This window comes from Harpia harpyja, chromosome 4 (genome assembly GCF_026419915.1).
Source record: "Harpia harpyja isolate bHarHar1 chromosome 4, bHarHar1 primary haplotype, whole genome shotgun sequence".
In the NCBI taxonomy this organism is placed as follows: Eukaryota; Metazoa; Chordata; class Aves; order Accipitriformes; family Accipitridae; genus Harpia; species Harpia harpyja.
In genome coordinates, this window is record NC_068943.1 from 75,842,916 (window position 1) to 75,861,187 (window position 18,272).

Below are 18,272 nucleotides of genomic sequence, written 5' to 3' on the forward strand. Positions count from 1 at the left end.
ATGTGGTTATACGTGTATATGTATAACACTGTTTATTAATTTTTACAATCCAATATTGAAAGGTTAGGAAGTAAAAATCCTTCAGAAAGATTGTGTCCTGTGTTTTTAAATAAACAGGTTTCCATTGCAAACTAGAGAATATGTAAGGTGTTATTTAAAAGATGCTCATAAAATAGAAGAATCCCATCAACATTTAAAGAATTTTGAGCATGAAAATATTCTTTGGGGATGAGGTACTGGAAATCAGGATGAAGTAGGTCTTGTTTTGTGAGTAACTTGTTGCAGATGCATTGTCTGTAGTTTGAAATCAACAGATTTCATGTATGTGACTCATAGTGCCGCAGCAAAGGCAATACCATCTGTGACTGTGTACTTTTATAGACTTCTGCAATATCAGAGCTCTGGTTTCCAAAACATATTCTTACATTTTAATAATTTTCAAAATTTGAGCAAATACTGTGTGGTAAATTTATGGCTTTCCTTGTTCAGTAGTAGGTTTTGTCCTGAAGTGTATTGCATTACTTGGATAAAACCTGCGTACTTACGTGATGGTTGTTACCTCCAGCTGCTTTGAGAAAATATAATTCTTTTGCTTAGATGCTGCCTTTCTGTGTGTAACTGTTCTGAAGACAGTTTTAACACAGTGTTTCCCAAACCTTTCCAGAAGTGAAAAGAGGTATATTCCCCTTGAAAACTTGCTGTGGCATTTGCCCTAATAGAGTTCTGCTCATAAGATGAGAGTTCATCAAGTTCAGTTGCCAGCATCAAGCTTTTCTGCCAGCATCAAGCTTTTAATGAATAGTGACAAGACAGGTCCTTCATATTTTAGAATTAAAAAAATAACCATTTGGAATTTGCTGATATGGGACATGTTTTTATAGAGAGGATTTTGTTTATAAGAACTAGTGGTACCTTGTATTCCTAGGTGGATAACCTCCTCCTTGTCGTCATTCAATCTGCCCACCTTGTGAGTCAGAGAAAAGCTTTCCAGCAGTCTATTGAAGGGCTTGTATCTCTGCACCAGGAACAGACATCCAGCCAACCAGTCATTGCCAAAGCTCTACAACAGCTCAAGGTAAGCAGTTTTCGAGATTATCTCAGTCAAAGTTGATGGTTCTTCGCTCACTGATAAGTAAAAACATGTAAGGAGACTTAATTGCAATGCTAATAACATTCTGCAATTGTCATTTATGCAACCTCTGTGGACTTTACTTTCATTACAATTTTCATTCTGTTTTTGCAAAGGATTTGTGAGTGTATTTTTGAGCAAGACTGGTGCAAACATTTTTGCACTGGTAAGTGGGAAACAATTCCGTAATGCAATAGAAGTATTAATAGCAACAGAATAAATACATCTTTGTATGACAGCACTATTGAATTGAAAGAAATTGTTTGATTTTTTAAAAATAAATTCTATCAAAATCCATCTGCAAGAAAATCCACTGTCTGCAAGAAACAACATTTTTTTTTTTTCCCCATATTTGGAGAAGATGGCTGCTTTGTGATGTAAAAGTAGGTAGGTCTCTCTGGTTTTTTGCTCTTGTTTTTGGTGTGGGTGGGGTTTTTTTTTTTTGCTGTTGTGTTTTTTTTGTTGGATGAGGGTTTTCTTTGGTGGCTTTTTGTTTTTTGGTTTTGTTGTTGGTTTTTTGGAGGACCCAGAAAAGCAAAGATTTGTTAGGTTGAAGTTGCAGTATCAGGTCCCTACGTTTCCCCCTGAGTTCAATAGAAGCTGTGTCCAGATACAAGGGTGAAATACAACCAAAGGCTTGGTCACAGTACAGATAATAAAACTCATTTTCTCTTTTCCTGTGTGTCTGGTTTTGGTTGGGGTTTTTTGTTTGTTTGTTTGTTTCCTCCCTTCGCTGTCTTTGTTTTTAAAGTTAATCTTACTCAAGCAAAAAAACTTCATTATGATACTTCAGTTAATTAGAAGAAACTGCTGGAAAGTGGTTTTCCAAGACTGAATGAATTGTGATGGCATTAAAGTACATTTCCATTTAAAATAATGTAATTGTTAGATTCATGTTTGCCTTAGTCTTGTCAACTGTAGATTATAAATAATAATTTGATGCCCCCCCATCCCTTTTTGTTGTTGTTACTCAGAGTGATGCATTACAGCTATGCAATAAGATAAGCAGTGCCATTGATAGAGTTGATCACATGTTCACATCTGAGTTTGATGCTGAAGTTGATGAATCTGAATCTGCCACTTTGCAGCAATACTATCGGGAAGCCATGATTCAGGGTTATAATTTTGGGTTTGAGGTAAGGAAACAAAAACTTAATGGCAGGTTTGTCTTGTAGTTTTGGTAAGAACCAGTTGAAATTTCTGGGTTTGCATTGGTGCAAATAAGGTAACTATAACTCTGTGGAAATATGAAGAATTCTAGCAGAACATCATAAAAATATGTGTTGCTGCAGAAATGTTATGTGAAAATGATTGAAAAAGAACAGATAGATCTATTAAATTCAGACTCCAATTACCAATGCCTGGAACTCTAAAAAGCTTTAAGAACTAGATGATTTCAGGTATAGCCTTGTAGGCTCTGCAACTTGGCAGCATTTTAGATGAAATCAGAAATATCCTTTGATATTGAATGTCATTGTGAAACTTGGCTTCTCACAGTTTTTTCAGCCTAGAATAGCATAATACTGTAATATGAGCCATTCTTTCCAAGTTTGTGGTGGTTCTTTGATGCGGTGCATGTAGCTTTTGAGTGCCTGCCTTAAAGTGCTGATGAGGAAATGTCATGTTCAGATGCTTTCGGTATACTGTTTCACTATTTGATTCCTGTGAGCTTTGTAAAATTTTTTTAGGATTGTATCATACCCTAACATACTTCTAAGGATAGTCTTCTAAAAAACAGCTGGTATTTCTGTTTAATTTTTTAAATGTACATATATGAACTCCTTTATCCCCTAATGTTACCTGCAATATAACTAAAAATAAACACTACTTTGTGGTTCAATCTTTGATTGCAGAACTGAGCATTTATGTAGGATGTTTCTTAAATGACGTGTATGCTGTTAAACATCAGCACATGCCCATATACACACAGGAATGCAATATGGCTCAAGTGCTGCCTCTCACTACAATACATTTTGTATTGTATACTTTTTCATGTTTTTTTTTTTCTATAAATATGCGACTGTTTGCATAAAATCATTTTGTCTAAGAACAGGATGTGACTGTTACCATACTGTAAAGTTTTGTTAGCCTGCAAATACTCCAGAGGCTATTGCAAATGGTATTTTTGTTGTTAATATGTGAAAAGTAATCTTTAGTTTCTTACAGTACCATAAAGAAGTTGTTCGTCTGATGTCTGGAGAATTCAGGCAGAAAATTGGAGACAAGTATATCAGCTTTGCCAGAAAATGGATGAATTATGTGCTAACAAAATGTGAGAGTGGCCGCGGCACTCGACCCAGGTAACAGCCAACTTGTTACTGTTACAGTAGTTTGTGTTTAAATACCATGCAGGACTTTTCACAGTGTGAATAATGCTTTATTGTTTAGAAGTAGTTTTTCTGAACTATTGATGCTTCTGGCTCTTAAATTTTGAAAGTAATTTGCATAGTAAATGCATAAAGCCAAATGAACACTTCAGCTGCTTAACAGAAGATTTTGTGGAACACTTTGCTTCATGTTAGCTGACAGAAAATGGGAAGAAAGAGTGGAGGTTGTTGGATCCAGACAATTAAAAGACTTCAGATAAGGGTCATTAGGTTGGAACAAAAGTGCTATGTGATCAGGAGTCAATAAAGATTGCAGAATATGCAACAGTCATTCTCTGGGTATTCTACAGACAAAGCAGTGTTGTTTTGTGCCAGTTGAGGAAACAATGTATGTATGGAAGCTTTAGCCTGCTATAGAAGTTCTATTAGTCCTTTCTGAAAGCATCTAAAGTACGGCCCACAGATGAGGAAGAAGTGTTTTGACTCTGCTGAAACTTCTTCAGTTTTATGATTGCAGTAATGGATGCATTTATGGAGGTTTTTTGTTGTAGTCCGAAGTACTTTCTGTCTCTTGACAGTAGTGTTGTGCACAGTCATCTCTCAAATTGTGCTTACAGTCCATGCTATGAAACTCTACTGCTGGGCACTAATGAAAAAAGTTAAAGTTACATCACTTTGAGGATGTAAACAGTTTGACAAAGATAAAGCAGAGACATTTAATACCTGCTTTGCCTCTGTCTTTAACACAAATGATGGGCCCTAGGACCCCTGGAGCCCAGGGTTGGAGGACCACAACTAGGGGAGTGATAAGCTCCTGGTTGACTTTCAACTTGTACAAGATTTGCTGCTGCAATGGGATGCATGCAAATATATGGGGCCTGATCGAATTCATTCCAAGGTACTGAAGAAGTTGGTCAATGTTATTGCAAGACTTCTCTGTTAGTTATCGATGGTCTTGGGAATCTGGAGAGGTCCCCCTTGACTGGAAGCTAGCAAATGTTACTCCAATTTTCAAGACGGGCAAGAAAGAAGACCCTGGTAATTATAGGCTTGTCAGTCTCACTTCAGTTCCTGGTAAAATTATGGAGAAGATTATTCTCGGAGTTATTGAAAAACATTTCAGAGACAGTGTAGTCATCAAAGTCAACATGGGTTCATGGAGGGCAAGCTGTGCCTTACTAACTGTCCTTTCATGACAAGGTTACCCACCTAGTGGATGAAGAGAAGGCAGTGGATGTGGTTGGTTTTTGTGGTGTGCTTTTTTTTTTTTTTTTAATTATTATTTTAGCAAAGCTTTTGATACTGTTTCTCACAACATCCTTCTGGACAAAATGTCCAGCATACAGCTAGACATGTGCACAATATGATGGGTGAACAATTGGCTGAAGGGTTGGGCTCCAAGAGCTGGAGTAAATGGGGTAACATCTGGCTGGCAGCCAGTCACTGGGGTGTTCTCCAGGGCTCAATTTAGGGCTGGTTCTCTTCAATGTTTTTATCAATGATCTGGACACAGGAGTTGAGTACATACTTAGTAAGTTTGCTAATGATGCTGAATTAGGAGGAGCCGTTGATTCCCTAGAGGGTACAGAGGCCTTACAGAGAGAACTTGATAGATTACAAGTGCTGGGCAATCACCAACCTTATGAAATTTAACAAGGACAAATGCCAGATTTTGCAACAGGGAAGGTGTAATCCTGGATGTATATATACAACAGGGCCAAGAGATTGGATCTGCTGGAGAGGGGGATCTTGGGATTCTGGTTGATGGTAAGCTCTATATGAGTCAACAATGTGCCCTGGTGGTGAAAAGGATCAACCGTATCCAGGGTTGCCTTAGGCACGGTATAGCTAACCAGTTGAAAAAAGTGATTGTCCCACCATACTTGGCATTGGCACAGCCTCGTCTTGAGTACTCCGTGCAGTTTTGGGCTCCACAGTGTAAGAAAGAGGTAAAAATATTACAGTGTGCCTAAAGAAGGACAACGAAGATGGTGAAAGGACTGGAGGGCAAGACTTAATGAGGAGTGGTTGAGGATACTAGGTTTGCTCAGCTTAGAGAAGATGAGCCTGAGGGGTGACCTCATTGCTGTCTACAACTTCCTCATGAGGGGAAGCGGAGAGGGAGGCGCTGATCTCTTCTCTGCAGTGTCCGGTGATAGGATGTGAGGGACCAGCTTAAAGCTGTGTGAGGGGAAGTTCAGGTTGGATATTAGGAAAAAGTTCTTCACTGAGAACGTGGTCAAGTGCTGGAACAAGCTCCCCAGGGAAGTGGTCGTGGCCCCAGCCAGGCCTGTCAGTGTTCAAGAAGCATTTGGACAATGCTCTTAGATACTCGCTTTAACTTTTATGTTGCCCTGTGTGGAGGCAGGAGTTGGACATGATGATTCTCATGGGGCTCTTCCAAGTCAGGATATCCTGTGATTCTACTTGCATTTTGTAGGTTGCAGCTGCTAATTCCAGTAGGTCTAAGAGGAGGCAGTGGAGGGAGAGCAGGTGGCTGAAGACACAACTTGCTTTAGCCAAGCTACTTATTTGTTTTACTTTACTGATCTAGGCACTGAAACCACTGATGCCCAGTTACTGCTGATCAGATAGACAGGAAATCATTAGTACTCTTTTCATCTTGTTTCAGAAGGGAGAATTTAGGCAGGGAACATAGTGGTTTGGCTTGTTGCTCTGAAATGTAGTAAGAATTGATGAGATGATACTGTTCCTGAAGATAGCACATATATGGGTTGAGGTATATAGCATGACCTGCTCACTTTATTTGGCAGTGTCCTTGCTATAATCAGACTTTATCTGAATATAAGTGGGCAAATACTAATACAAGCTAAATATTTTACCTCTTATATATTAATCTATTTTCTTAGAAAGATTTTATCATATTTTCCAGAGGAAAAATAATTAACTGCCATTTACTGTTCTTGGATGTTGTTGAAGCTCTTGCGATGGCTTTAGCCGAAGAGCAATTCATTTTCTGGCTTTTCTTTTTCTTTGAGATAGGTGGGCAACTCAAGGTTTTGATTTTCTTCAAGCCATTGAGCCAGCATTTATTTCCGCTCTCCCAGAAGATGACTTCTTGGTATGGAATAAGTTATTCTGCTTGTTGTTTATTTCTAAATGCTTGTGAAGCTATCAACATATGTTTTCAGGGATGTTTTTTATAAAACGATGTCTGAATACAGATGCTGTTCTGAAACAATTGCTGTTGTATATAACTATTGATGTTGATATCTCTTCAGTTTGTAAGATTCTGAATAGAGTAAGTTTGTGACCATTGGCGTTAATGTTTTCAAATTGCTGACAAGTTGCTGGTACTGTCTTGGGAGGCTATCTCCCTTTGCTCTTGGGAAAGTTGACAGCAACTTTTCTACAGAGTTACAATTTATAGTTGTCATAATAAATTTCTGAATATAAGCTTCTGAGGCTTAGTTAGCGCTTAGAGTTCATTTATGGGTATGAATACAAAATCACAATTGTTTAAAGGTATTTCCTCAAATTGTGCCAATGTGAAGCAGACTTTAAAGCATCTTTCTTGTGTTTTTACTGTGGGAAAAAAAAGTAGACTAAAACTGGCTTTTTTGTGTGCTCTGCCTTCCTCCTTTTCCTGTGGAAATAAAATTCTGAGAATTTCTCTGATCTTGGTACAGTACTACAGAGAAGTGAAAGCACAGTTGCTATAAAATAGCAGAATGTGAGTGTCAGCACCTCTGATTTTTGTTAATTTCAAGATGGATTATGAAATACCAACCACATTAATCTTCTGTAATACAGAAATGATATAGTTTAGTGTTTTTCACATATATTTTTATCAAGAGCTCTGAAATAAGTTATGTTTTAGTCCCACGTGTGTGTTGCTGGGAAAGGGTTGTCTGCCTAAATGAGAGAGTTAAGCTTGTATTTGAAATACACTGATACTTTTAGCTTTAGGAAGTAGTTCCTCAACTTAATTTATTTGCTTTGACGCAGTTTCTAAAACAGACTTTGAACAAGTGGGAGAGAAAGGGGGGATCCCAAAACCTTAACTGCATTTCTGAACTTCTCCTTTCTTAAACTGGATTTCAGTTTTGGAGAGCATCACTTGAAGTCACTTTGATTAATCTGACTCCTATATAACACAGGTCACGAGCCCACAGCATTTTGCCTAGAAATGCCTATGTCAGTCCTAATATCTTACTTAGATAATACCCGATGTCATAGAAGAATGGTGGTCTAGATTTAAGGCTCTAGTTTTAAAGCTGAGATTCTAGCTCAATCTGGGTTGGTAAAATATGCCAATCCCAGGCTAAACACATACTTTGCCCCCGCCACCCCCCCCCCCCTTGAATTTAATAATCCTTTTTTTCTCAGTTTAGCTTCAAGTTCCTGGTCTTCACTAAGTCTTTGAATTTCTGGAAGAAATTTTGGCTAATCTGAATGACTGGTATATAGAAGCAGCCTTCATAGCAGCTATACCAAAGAACATGATTTCAATTCTTTATTGTGAAGACATGTTTTATACCTGATGTTCTGACAAGTAAATTGAACTAGAGGAAGATTTAATAACTTGTCTGAGGTTACATACACAGTGAATAGTACACGTAGTAATTAAACTCGGATTGCCTGAGCCCCAGTTCAGTGGTGTAACTATTAAACACCCTTTCATGAAAGTTTTGCTAACTTCAAGGGTAGATAAGGGAAGTGGATTTCTTCTAATATGCAGTGCTTCATATTTGTTGGTTTACAGGCTTTTGTCTTGTGATTCAGGCCATCATATTCACCAAGTTTTTTGGGGTGTTTCTTCTTGGGGTGGGGAGAGGGAGGGCAGAGGAGGTTGTTTCAGCTTTTTCCAGCAAGCTTGATTTTTAATTTCATTAACAATGGATATTTTCAAGTTCCACTAGCTTTATATTATGAAATGGTTTATTTGATATATCATTGTTCAGTTCCTACAGTTACGTAATTTTGACAAGGTCAAAAGGCAAGACAAGACTAAGACTTCCTAGCTTAAAAAAAAAATCAACAAAGTCAAAACCCTAACGTGGGTCCAAAAGTTTAATATAATTGGTAGAATGTAGGGGTGCTTACTTGACAGATTACATATTTAACCAGTGTCATTTTATTACTGTGAGCTTTACCATATGACTATCAACTCTCTTTTAACATAAAACATCACAACTTTTTCTGTTTGTCTTTTCTAGAGTTTACAAGCTCTGATGAATGAGTGCATTGGCCATGTTATTGGAAAACCTCACAGTCCTGTTACAGGTTTGTACCTTGGTAAGGCAGAAGTTACTGGCATTTGTTGTGGAGCTTTGCTGCTATTGTTACAGAATTCTGATTGTAAAGTAATTTTAAAATGCTAGAAATACCAATAAAAGTATTTTTAAGCTTTTTGTGATTGTTGATGTAATCATTATTGCCTGAGAAAGTGTAAATACATGGTGGCTTTACTCAAGAAACTTAAAAGCTCTACAGATGCTTTCCTCGGATTTTGTGCTTGAATTCCGATGAAGTCTTGCAGATCTTCTGGAAAAGGATTGTGATTTTTAAAGGTTGGGTAAAGAAGTGATTATAACTTTAAGGAGGCAGTTACAGGTCCCTCTCCCAAAATTTCATTGTGGCACTGCAGATATTTACACTTCTGACGGACTTTAGATTATTGAGGTACAGAGGAGTTATACCTGGGGGCTTGACGATAGAGCTGTGGGAAATAGTTCTCCAATATCGCAAAATTTGTCATAGTGTAAAAAATATCTTTGGCCTTAGAGTGAAATCACCATATTTCATTGTTTTTCTTGAGAAAATGATGTTGCCTCAGCTCTGTTTTCCTTTTACATATCTCTTTCTCAGCACTGTTTCTCTCTTCCTCCTCCCAAGTCCATTGACTGGTTTAACTTTCAGAATACCATGTCGTCGTCTTTTCTTTCTCCTGATGTCCGCTTCCTGGACAGGGTTGATGGCAGACGACATGAAGGGAGGATAATTTGACTCAGGCAAGAGAGAGGTTTTTCAGTATTTCAGGGAAGTTTCAATTTTGATATAATTTTGATGAGAAACTCTTATAGCTGAGAAACCTTTCACAATGAAAGACAATCCGATCCTTTGGAAAGAAGCATAGTCTAAAATAAATTTTAGCCAAATTCTGTACCGTGATGTAAAACCTGTACATTTGCTTTTGGCACTGTTGTTCAGAGGAGGGCCCATTTTAGGTAAATCAGTAGCATGATGAACCCAAAGTACTGAAGCTCTTATAAATGCTATTGCAGACACAGCAAATCACACAAACTAAATTGCTTGACAGCTTTTGGCTCAGAGGCATGGGGAGTGGGTGGCACAGGTGGATGGTGCAGATTTGAACAGCAGGCTGAAACTTTAATACATGTGAAATAAACGTAACTAAACAAAAACTGTATCTTGGCTGCAGATATTGCCCTTTCTATCTCATGATCAGGAGAAAAATAAGAATTCCTAGTTCCATTTGCATACCATGTTGAAGGACTTAAACCCACTGTGATCTTTACCTCTCTTCCTGAAGCTGAGGATCCAGTTGTGTTCATGCTGCTGCCTGTAGGCACATAGCTGGGGGTCTCCTGGTGTTTTATCCTGTCTTTTTGCTTTGTGAAACAGCCTATGTCCACTCAAGTGGGTTAGGTTCTGCCTTCTGGGTCTTCTGCTTGTGTCCTCGTGAATTATAACAGGACAATTAACACCTAGCCCTGGCATCTTTTACTTGCCCTGGTCGTGCAAAGAAGGCAGAAACTCAGCTCACTGAATAACCTAGCCTGGCAGAAAGTACGAACTCATGTTTTGATGGGCAATCTTGTGATGTGACTGCCACAATATTTTTCTGGCTAATTAAGGAGGGATTGAGGGAAAAGGAAGATGCTTCAGACTACTCATATGGGCACTGAATGAACTAGGCACGAGGACAATGATGGATGGCTCTTTTAGGTTTGACCCTGTCCCTTTGTACCACTTCTAAGGGCAGACTGTCATGGGGGGCATTAGTATGGGTAAAACTGTCATATGTGAGTTTTTTCCCCAGCTCATTTTGTTTTCTGTTATTGTCTGAGAAAACTAATTGTGATGCAAAAGGAACATGATAACGCTGTTTGCTTTTTAATTATTATTTGGTTTGTTATTTTGCAATAAGATAACAAATCATCTTTAATCTGTGAAGTTGAAATAATGAAGATGTAGTTTTAGTGAAGTAAGTACGCATCTTCTAATTGCTAGTTTTTAATTCTCTGGAGAATTTTCATGATTTTACAGATGAGTTCCATGATAAAATAATATGAATAATATTAATACATACAATTGATTTATTTAAAATTGGAATAATTTTGATTTTTCTTAAAGGATAAGAAAATATGTGCCAGTTCACACTTAACACTGTAAAATAGGAATTTGTTTTAATTTTGTGTCTTGAAATGGCTCTAACAGAGTTTTTCTCATGTCTGAGTAAACGTGCTACCTTTTTATGTTTGCAGCTATTCATCGAAACAGTCCCCGTCCTGTAAAAGTACCTCGGTGCCATAGTGATCCACCAAATCCTCATCTTATCATCCCCACACCTGAAGGCTTCAGGTATTTAGCATTAGTACAGAGTTCTAAATTGGTTTATCCTCTCTTGGCTATGCTGACTGTCAGTGAGCGGAACACCTTTTCTTTCCTGTTGAGGGCAAAGCAGGTAGCAAAAATTAGCATGTTAGTGATCTGAATTTTATTGACGTGCTTTTAAGGACTATGGTTTCTTTTTCACCCCCCCTTTATTTTACAGTTTTTATTGGTGCATGCTTTCTCACTTTGAAGTCATTCTTACCCCCTTTGTCTTTCCTGAAAACAATGTTTCACTGTAACAAGCTTTAATGCAGTGAAAACTGCTCATTAACAAGACTTTTATTTCCTTCCCCACTTTGAATGTCTGCTTACATGCCCGTGACAGTGCTTTTTGTAGTTTAGCATAGATAAAACTTAAAAATGTAGCATTCTGGAATATGGTGGCATTTCTGCATCATTACCAACCTGCTGTGAAGAGGCTTAAAAGGATGGATGGTTTTGCTTCCCTTTGAAAGAGTTGACATGAGAATTAATGCTAAAATAGTTTTTAAAAAATTCAAAATGAACTTTGCCATGCGTATTTTTACACAGAGGGCCTTATTTTTCAAGAAGATCAGCACAGTGTCAAACTTTATACTTGAATTTTTTTTTTTTGAAGTTGCTTAGCTGTTGGCAGAAACTAGTACTACTCTAAAGTTTTGGAGATTTTTATTTTGAAGATTATTATTGTACGTATTGACAGCCGTGAAGCTTCTGAGACACAGAATTATTCCACGTAAAACTCTTTATATACTTGAAAAACTTTTAAAATCAGGCCTCATTATGCACACCGCAAAATTTTATTTTTAAAATAAACTTTTAAATCCATACTTTTTAAAAATTGTTTCCTAAGTTTTTTTTCTTGCCACAGCACACGGAGTGTCCCTTGTGATGCACGGAACCATTGCAGCGTTGCTGTCAGTCGCCCCGCTCCCGTCGGTAGCGACTCAGCTCAACCCAAACCTGTCAGCAGTGCAAATGATACCAGGTAGCTCCACTCTGATGTAGCAGCCTCATTCTACTTACATCACCCATATAACTGTTTCCGCGTACTTGTATCCTAGTAGATCATTTGCACCGTGCTTTTCCGTCCCATCGTGTCTTCCACTGGCTCTGTCATTCATGTTTGACTTGAGCAAAATCTTAGGTCTTAGATGATTAAGACCGCTTTCAGATTTAAAAGGTCTGAACAGTATGGTAGTTAAAGCATGCAGTTCTGACGTAGATTACAAATTTGCTCAATAAAAATGTCCATGAAATTAACATATACTAGTCAGTTCATTGATATAACTTTACTAAACAGTTAGTATTGATAACTAACACTTTGCACGAAGATGACTGTAACATGCAAACAAGCCCGAGGATTTAAATTTTTTTTTATGTTAGCTAACAGTTTTGGTATTGTTATTGTCTGCCATATATATTTTGAAATACTATATAGTGGCAAACACAAAATTAAACACATAAGACTTCAGGAGGGTTTTTTTTATTTCTTGCTACATCTTTGGCTTCTTAGGGTTGTGCAGAATAAACTTAATATGAAAGAAACCATTCCTGTATTCCTGTATCAGGATGTGTAACAGAAACCATACCTGTATCATCTGTTTGCTGAGGTCACAAGTGAATTTTTTGGCAGACCTATGTTAGTATCTTTCTTGCTTTTTGGCCTCCGACTTGGCTGTTGTATTTCTGACTGTTGGGTTCTTTCTTCCCATACTACAGTCAGACCACTGACATGTCTCCCAGGTTCTCTAAACTTACCCCCGCCCCCCCCCCGCCCACACTCTTAACTGTAAAAATCCTACTATTCACACAGTGATATTATCTTAGGGTTTATAAATAGCTTTTTGGATTCTCATTTCTACTGCAGAGTACCAAAAGCTGTCTTGTACAAGAGATTCTTACGAATGGACTGTATCATTCATATGATCTGACTGTATCACACAGCTGTAGAGAAAAGAAAGAACAGGTAGTGAAGGAACAACAGATTGATGGTGACCAAAGTAAACTTAGATATGACTTGATTATGAATCATTTATTTTTTAATAAATAATTTTCAGTTGTTAGCCAGCAAACCATCATGGTTTGTAGATTTGTTACCAGATGCGCAGCAGAAGCATGCGTTAAGAGGGAATTAAGTTGCCACTTTTTATATAAAATCTTTCCTGCAATTCTTTTCAGTTTATTTTTATGATAAGATGTGACTTGCACCCTACAGTAGCCTCTAGATGTACAGCTTGTGAGTCTGGGCCGTTTTTTTTTTGGTTGAAAATACATCCTGAATTTTTGTCATTCAAACTACGTGTATTTATTATATATCCTTCATGCTTCTGTTTTAAGCCTCCTGTTGAAAAAGACAGAGTAGGCAGTAGTCTGCAGCAGTATGCACTTGAAAAGCCTTTTTCAACTAAGTAACATTCTAGAGAATTTTCACTGAGAGGTTCTGGCAGCTTTATAAGCTGACAGGGTGATGGTTAATTAGTATTTATGATTTTGAAAATGCAGAACTTGTTTATTTGATAATTAGTCTTTACACAACATATGAAGGGGATTTTTTCTAGAATATGTACAGCACTTTGAGCCAAGGCATATCTTTGAAGTTAGTTAATTTTTTGAGAGTGAGATGGAAGGCTAGTTTTTAATACTTGTAGGCTTTGTTGTGATTTATACCACTCAACGCAACTGTCAGATTTATAATTTGACAGACTTGAATACAGTGCTATATTCTTTTAAGGTTTTCTGCATGTATGTCATACACAAATATTGGTCAAAGTGTGAAGGTTGGCATTTTGACGGTTTCTTCTAGTTCAAGAAGATAGTCATTAGGAAGAAAAATGAGAATTCTACTTCTTAGTTGCAGTCAAACACATAATACTTTCATGGATTGTAACATGAAAGTTGATGTGAATGCAGCATTTTAGTCAAATTCCCAAGGCCTGTTTTTCAAAGACTTGTATTTTTTTTAGAGCTCTCAGTTTTTACTTTTCTGATGGTTGTTAATAAAATACCCCATGATTTTTTTTTTTTTTTCTGCACTGCCTGGATTTTTAAGTAGCATCGTTTAACCCCCTGTATTACCTAGGAAGAATTTCAAGAAAAAAATTATTAAAGCAGAGACAGATTTTTGGAGGCTGTTGGGGTTTTTTAGGGGTTTTGTTTATTGAGGAAGGCAAAATATTAGAATGTAATATATTTTTAGTGAAGTTCTGGTTTAAATATAGTTAAAAGAAACTTGCAAACTTTAACACATTGCAGTCTTAATTATGGATGTCATTTATTTGTGCTCCAAAAGAGAAATGGAATCTGTTGGATCAAGAAAGTGTTTTGTGGTTTTGTATGCAAGAAGCGTGGGGTCCAGCTGCTGGAATAGCACAGAAACAGAAACTTTGTACACTTTCCAGAAACTCTTTAGACATTTATGGCATGATTGTAGGCATTAAATATCTGTAAAAAATTTAATGTAGGAACTTGATAAATTAATTGTACTAGGCAGTGCGTAGTGCACAAATGCCACCATAGTTCTATTGAAGTTTTTCTTTGGGGGAAAAAAAAAAAAAATCATTTTAATATAACTTGAAAGTAAAATCCAAAGCAGCAGTGCCTGGTTGTTTACATTGAGCTTTCTGATGGTTATACATTTACACTATGTTCATACTAATGACCTTTATAAGTGTTTAATTTCTGAGCTAGCTGGAATTATTATTCATCATTTTATATTTACCCAGGACTGGAGTAGAAATTTAGCAAGTCGTCTTCTCTTTTGCTGTTTTTCTTTGCCTAATAACATGCACACAGTCTTTCTGGACACAAACAATAAAAGATCTGTGTGTCTAAGACATGCCTGAAATGGATTTTAGACACCTGCATTCAAAGCTATGATATTTAAGGCCCTCTGTTCAGCTACTGCCTCATTTTAGAGGTAGTTTAGCTTTGCTTGTTTTTAAGCTCTTTGTGCATCTAGAATTGTTGCTCTGTGTGTGCTGAGAATAACCTCAGCCTTCTTGCTGATTAAAATCTCAACTTCCTGAAGAGTACTGAGGATTTTCACTAGTTCAGTTTCAGTTCCTTCTCAAACTTAAAAAGATCTAGTTGGCAGTAGTAGGGATTCCAAAGCAAAGATCGTACTGAGAATGTTTGCAATGGGAATACGGTGTCTTGGGTTTTGGCTTCTGTTCTTAAGATTGTGAAGATTGTGTCTTTTCTTTTTTTTTTTTCTTCTGGTTTGGTTGTGTTTTTTTTTTTTTTTAATACTAGTATTAGGTAATAATTGGATACAATTCAGAAGCAACTTTAGGGCTGTAGGGAAGTCCTCTCATAGGTGTGTGTACTTTGTGATGCCAGGTATAGTTCATATTTCTGTAGTTGTTAGCTTTCAGTGAAGGATTTGACAATGTTCCCTGCTTTCCAGTAATGTTTAGCTCATACCCCTAAAGCATTATGTCAAAGGAGGCATCAGTCACAGCTTTTCCCCACCATGCTTTAAAAATTGAAAGGGAGCCTTGTCCAAAAGGGAGTTATTGTAGAAAGACTGCCATGAGGAATTTATGGCTCTAAAATATGGGTGGATTGATCAAAGTCTTGGGCTGGGGAAAGGTGCCTGAAGATTTAAGGATTTAAGACTCATTTCTGTCAGTATTGTTCCCCTTTCTGTTCAGCGTGCTTATTCATCTGGGTCTTAATCTGAGGTATTTAACTCTACGCTGTGGTGTCTGGTAGAGGGCCTCCAAGCAGTCAAGCTGCTGTCATTTAACACTGTCCTTCCTGTCAGCTGGCTTGTGGCTCTTCCCACTAGTGTTGACTTAATGGACTATGACTGTATTTGCAGCAAACTAGGAGCATATGAATTCAGTTACCACCCTCCATCTGATAATGTGGCTCACATTATCACCCAGCTGAATCACTTATGATTGTATATCCAAACCTGGCACCAGCTGCATCCTGCAGCAGCTGCCTTAGTAGTATGCTACAAGTCATTAAATTGGATTCTGTTATGGGCAAGTAAAAGTTTCAAGTAGTTTATGCTTTTGAAGCTTAGGGTTTTTTCATAGAGTGACATAACTAAAATTATGTAAAAAGTCTTCAATTGGGGGAAAAATACCACAGAAAGGATTTTCAGTTTACCTCTTGGCGTCAGTTTTTCTTTCATGTTACTTTCATGGTTCATGTCCCATGCTTCAGAGGTTCTTTCTCTTTAAAACTGCAGTTAAATTGTCACTAGTAGTTATCTAGTGCAATGCTAAGTTAATTAGTACAATGGCTCTTTTTAACAGGGGTTCCAGTGTCCCTGAAAATGATCGATTGGCTTCAATAGCAGCTGAGTTGCAGTTCAGATCCCTTAGTCGTCACTCCAGTCCCACTGAAGAGCGAGAAGGTGATTGTCACAGTAACAGATTGTGACCTGGATGTGCAGATGATTTATGTCATTAACATATATCTCTCTGTTCCCAGTTCTTACCCTTTCCAAAATTTTTTTCACCTTTTCCCATTCAAAAATCTTAGATTTTTAAGTTTTAGGCTTATATCGTCAGAGAAAGTTCTTCTATTTTCAGACGTACCCACTATTCTCTTGCCTTTCATACTGTTTCTGAATTGTACTTGAAGGAATTTCCTGGTGTCTTACTAAGTTACAGTGTTATAAATGAAACGAGTGACATGATTGCTGAATTACATACCCTATTCAATAGTAAATTTCTAAATGCTGTTGGTGAGATATTAACTGGACCCATCAGGACAGTAAAGAGTTTTCTATCCTGTTTTTTAACTACCAGTGCAGTATTCATCTTAAAAATACTTGCTGTTATTTGAATCCTGGAAGAAGGGATAGGGTATGTGACTTGATGCCCTGATCAGGGCTCCTCCTTCAGGTTTCCCCAGCCCCTGTTTATGTGGTATTTATTACAATAAATACCTTGAAACATTGATTGTTAAGATAGTGTGTTCTGTGCAAATTAAAATGAAGTACAAAATACCAAGTGAATTAGAGTTGATACTGTGGTCATCCTGCAAAATGAAGTCGATTTCAAAGAAAGAAATGCCTTAAAAATTTATACTAAGGAGTGTGTGGGATGGTTTTGGTTTGGGCTTTTTTAAGCAGATGTTGAAAATATTGTCTACCTTGTGCTTATGCCCTTTTTTATGTATCTGTATGAATGGGAAACAGGCTTAGGTTGGAATGAATACAGGCCTTTTTCTAAGGAACCTTAGAAGATTGTTTTCCTACAGATTTCTTACATATTTGATTCTGAGTGCCCTGACTCGAAGTGCTTTCCTCAATTGTGGAAGGAAATCTCTGTTCCCGTATAAATTAAATCCTATTTCAGAATAGCTTTCATAATTTGTTTTCTAAAGATAAGTCATTTTTTAATTCAAGAGCATCCACTGCTATATGGTTGCCTCATATACTTATAGGACGTATTAGTCCTGATAGGTAAGATCTCAGTTTCTGCTGAATATAGTGGCATAATCCTTAATATGAGATAAAGCCACTTTTATGCTCACAGTATTATTTCTCTAGAACCATCGTATCCAAAAGGAGATTCAAGTGGCTCATCCCGGCGCAGTTGGGAGCTCAGAACTTTAATCAACCAGACCAAAGGTAGGTGTTTAGGAGTCACTATAATGTAATATCTATTAAACTAGTGCTGTAATAAAAGGTTGACTCTTAATGCTGATTGTGAAGAGGTTTTCACAGCTTTGTACACGGGAAGGGGAAAAAATAGAATCCTGATTGCAGATAGAAGATACTGCTAACAAAATCACAAGGTGTACTCTGAGGTAGGAGTAATTAAACTTCATAAAAGTTAAATCTTTTCAGTTTCTGAAAGATACTAGCAGCGTTCTACAAAATGAGTACATTCATTACTATACCCTATTCAGTGCCCAGTTATGAATTGCATGACACTAGGAAGCACTTCCTCACTTCCGAAGCTCTCTCCCCAGTGTGGGATTTTCTTATTTTGGGTGTCTAACAGCACGTAATCCTACACTGTTTCCCAAATTCAAGGCTGTTATGGGGCCCTTCCTCTCTATCCTGCTGCTTAATTTCATGAAACTTAAAGTAACTTGATTACTTCTGAGACTCCTGTACTGTACAGATAGATACATGTAGCTTGTTTGCATACATTCTGGCAGGGTGGAACCTCATGAAGCATTAGGAAAAAGTTTTCTGTCACATAAAATCTGGACTCTCATGTGGCTCAGAACACAGGAAAAACAGCAAAATTTTTTTCTGAAAT

General features: G+C 37.4%; 1 protein-coding gene across 11 annotated transcripts in view; it reads left to right on the forward strand.

Annotated features, from left to right (window-relative positions):
• MAP3K4 (mitogen-activated protein kinase kinase kinase 4) overlaps positions 1-18,272 on the forward strand; it is a 78,377-nt gene that overhangs the window by 44,672 nt on the left and 15,433 nt on the right. For 8 of the 11 annotated variants that reach the window (XR_008234800.1, XM_052784846.1, XM_052784840.1 and 5 more), the window contains 9 exons: positions 926-1,075; positions 2,104-2,265; positions 3,296-3,429; positions 6,460-6,538; positions 8,637-8,715; positions 10,929-11,025; positions 11,909-12,025; positions 16,308-16,408; positions 17,552-17,632. Coding sequence is in view for 10 of the 11 variants with exons in the window: in XM_052784846.1 (XP_052640806.1) it covers positions 926-1,075; positions 2,104-2,265; positions 3,296-3,429; positions 6,460-6,538; positions 8,637-8,715; positions 10,929-11,025; positions 11,909-12,025; positions 16,308-16,408; positions 17,552-17,632 (1,000 nt within the window). In the remaining variant the exon portion in view is untranslated. The remainder of the gene's footprint in view (positions 1-925; positions 1,076-2,103; positions 2,266-3,295; positions 3,430-6,459; positions 6,539-8,636; positions 8,716-10,928; positions 11,026-11,908; positions 12,026-16,307; positions 16,409-17,551; positions 17,633-18,272) is intronic. The other 3 variants (XM_052784841.1, XM_052784842.1, XM_052784844.1) reach the window with 3 other exon arrangements.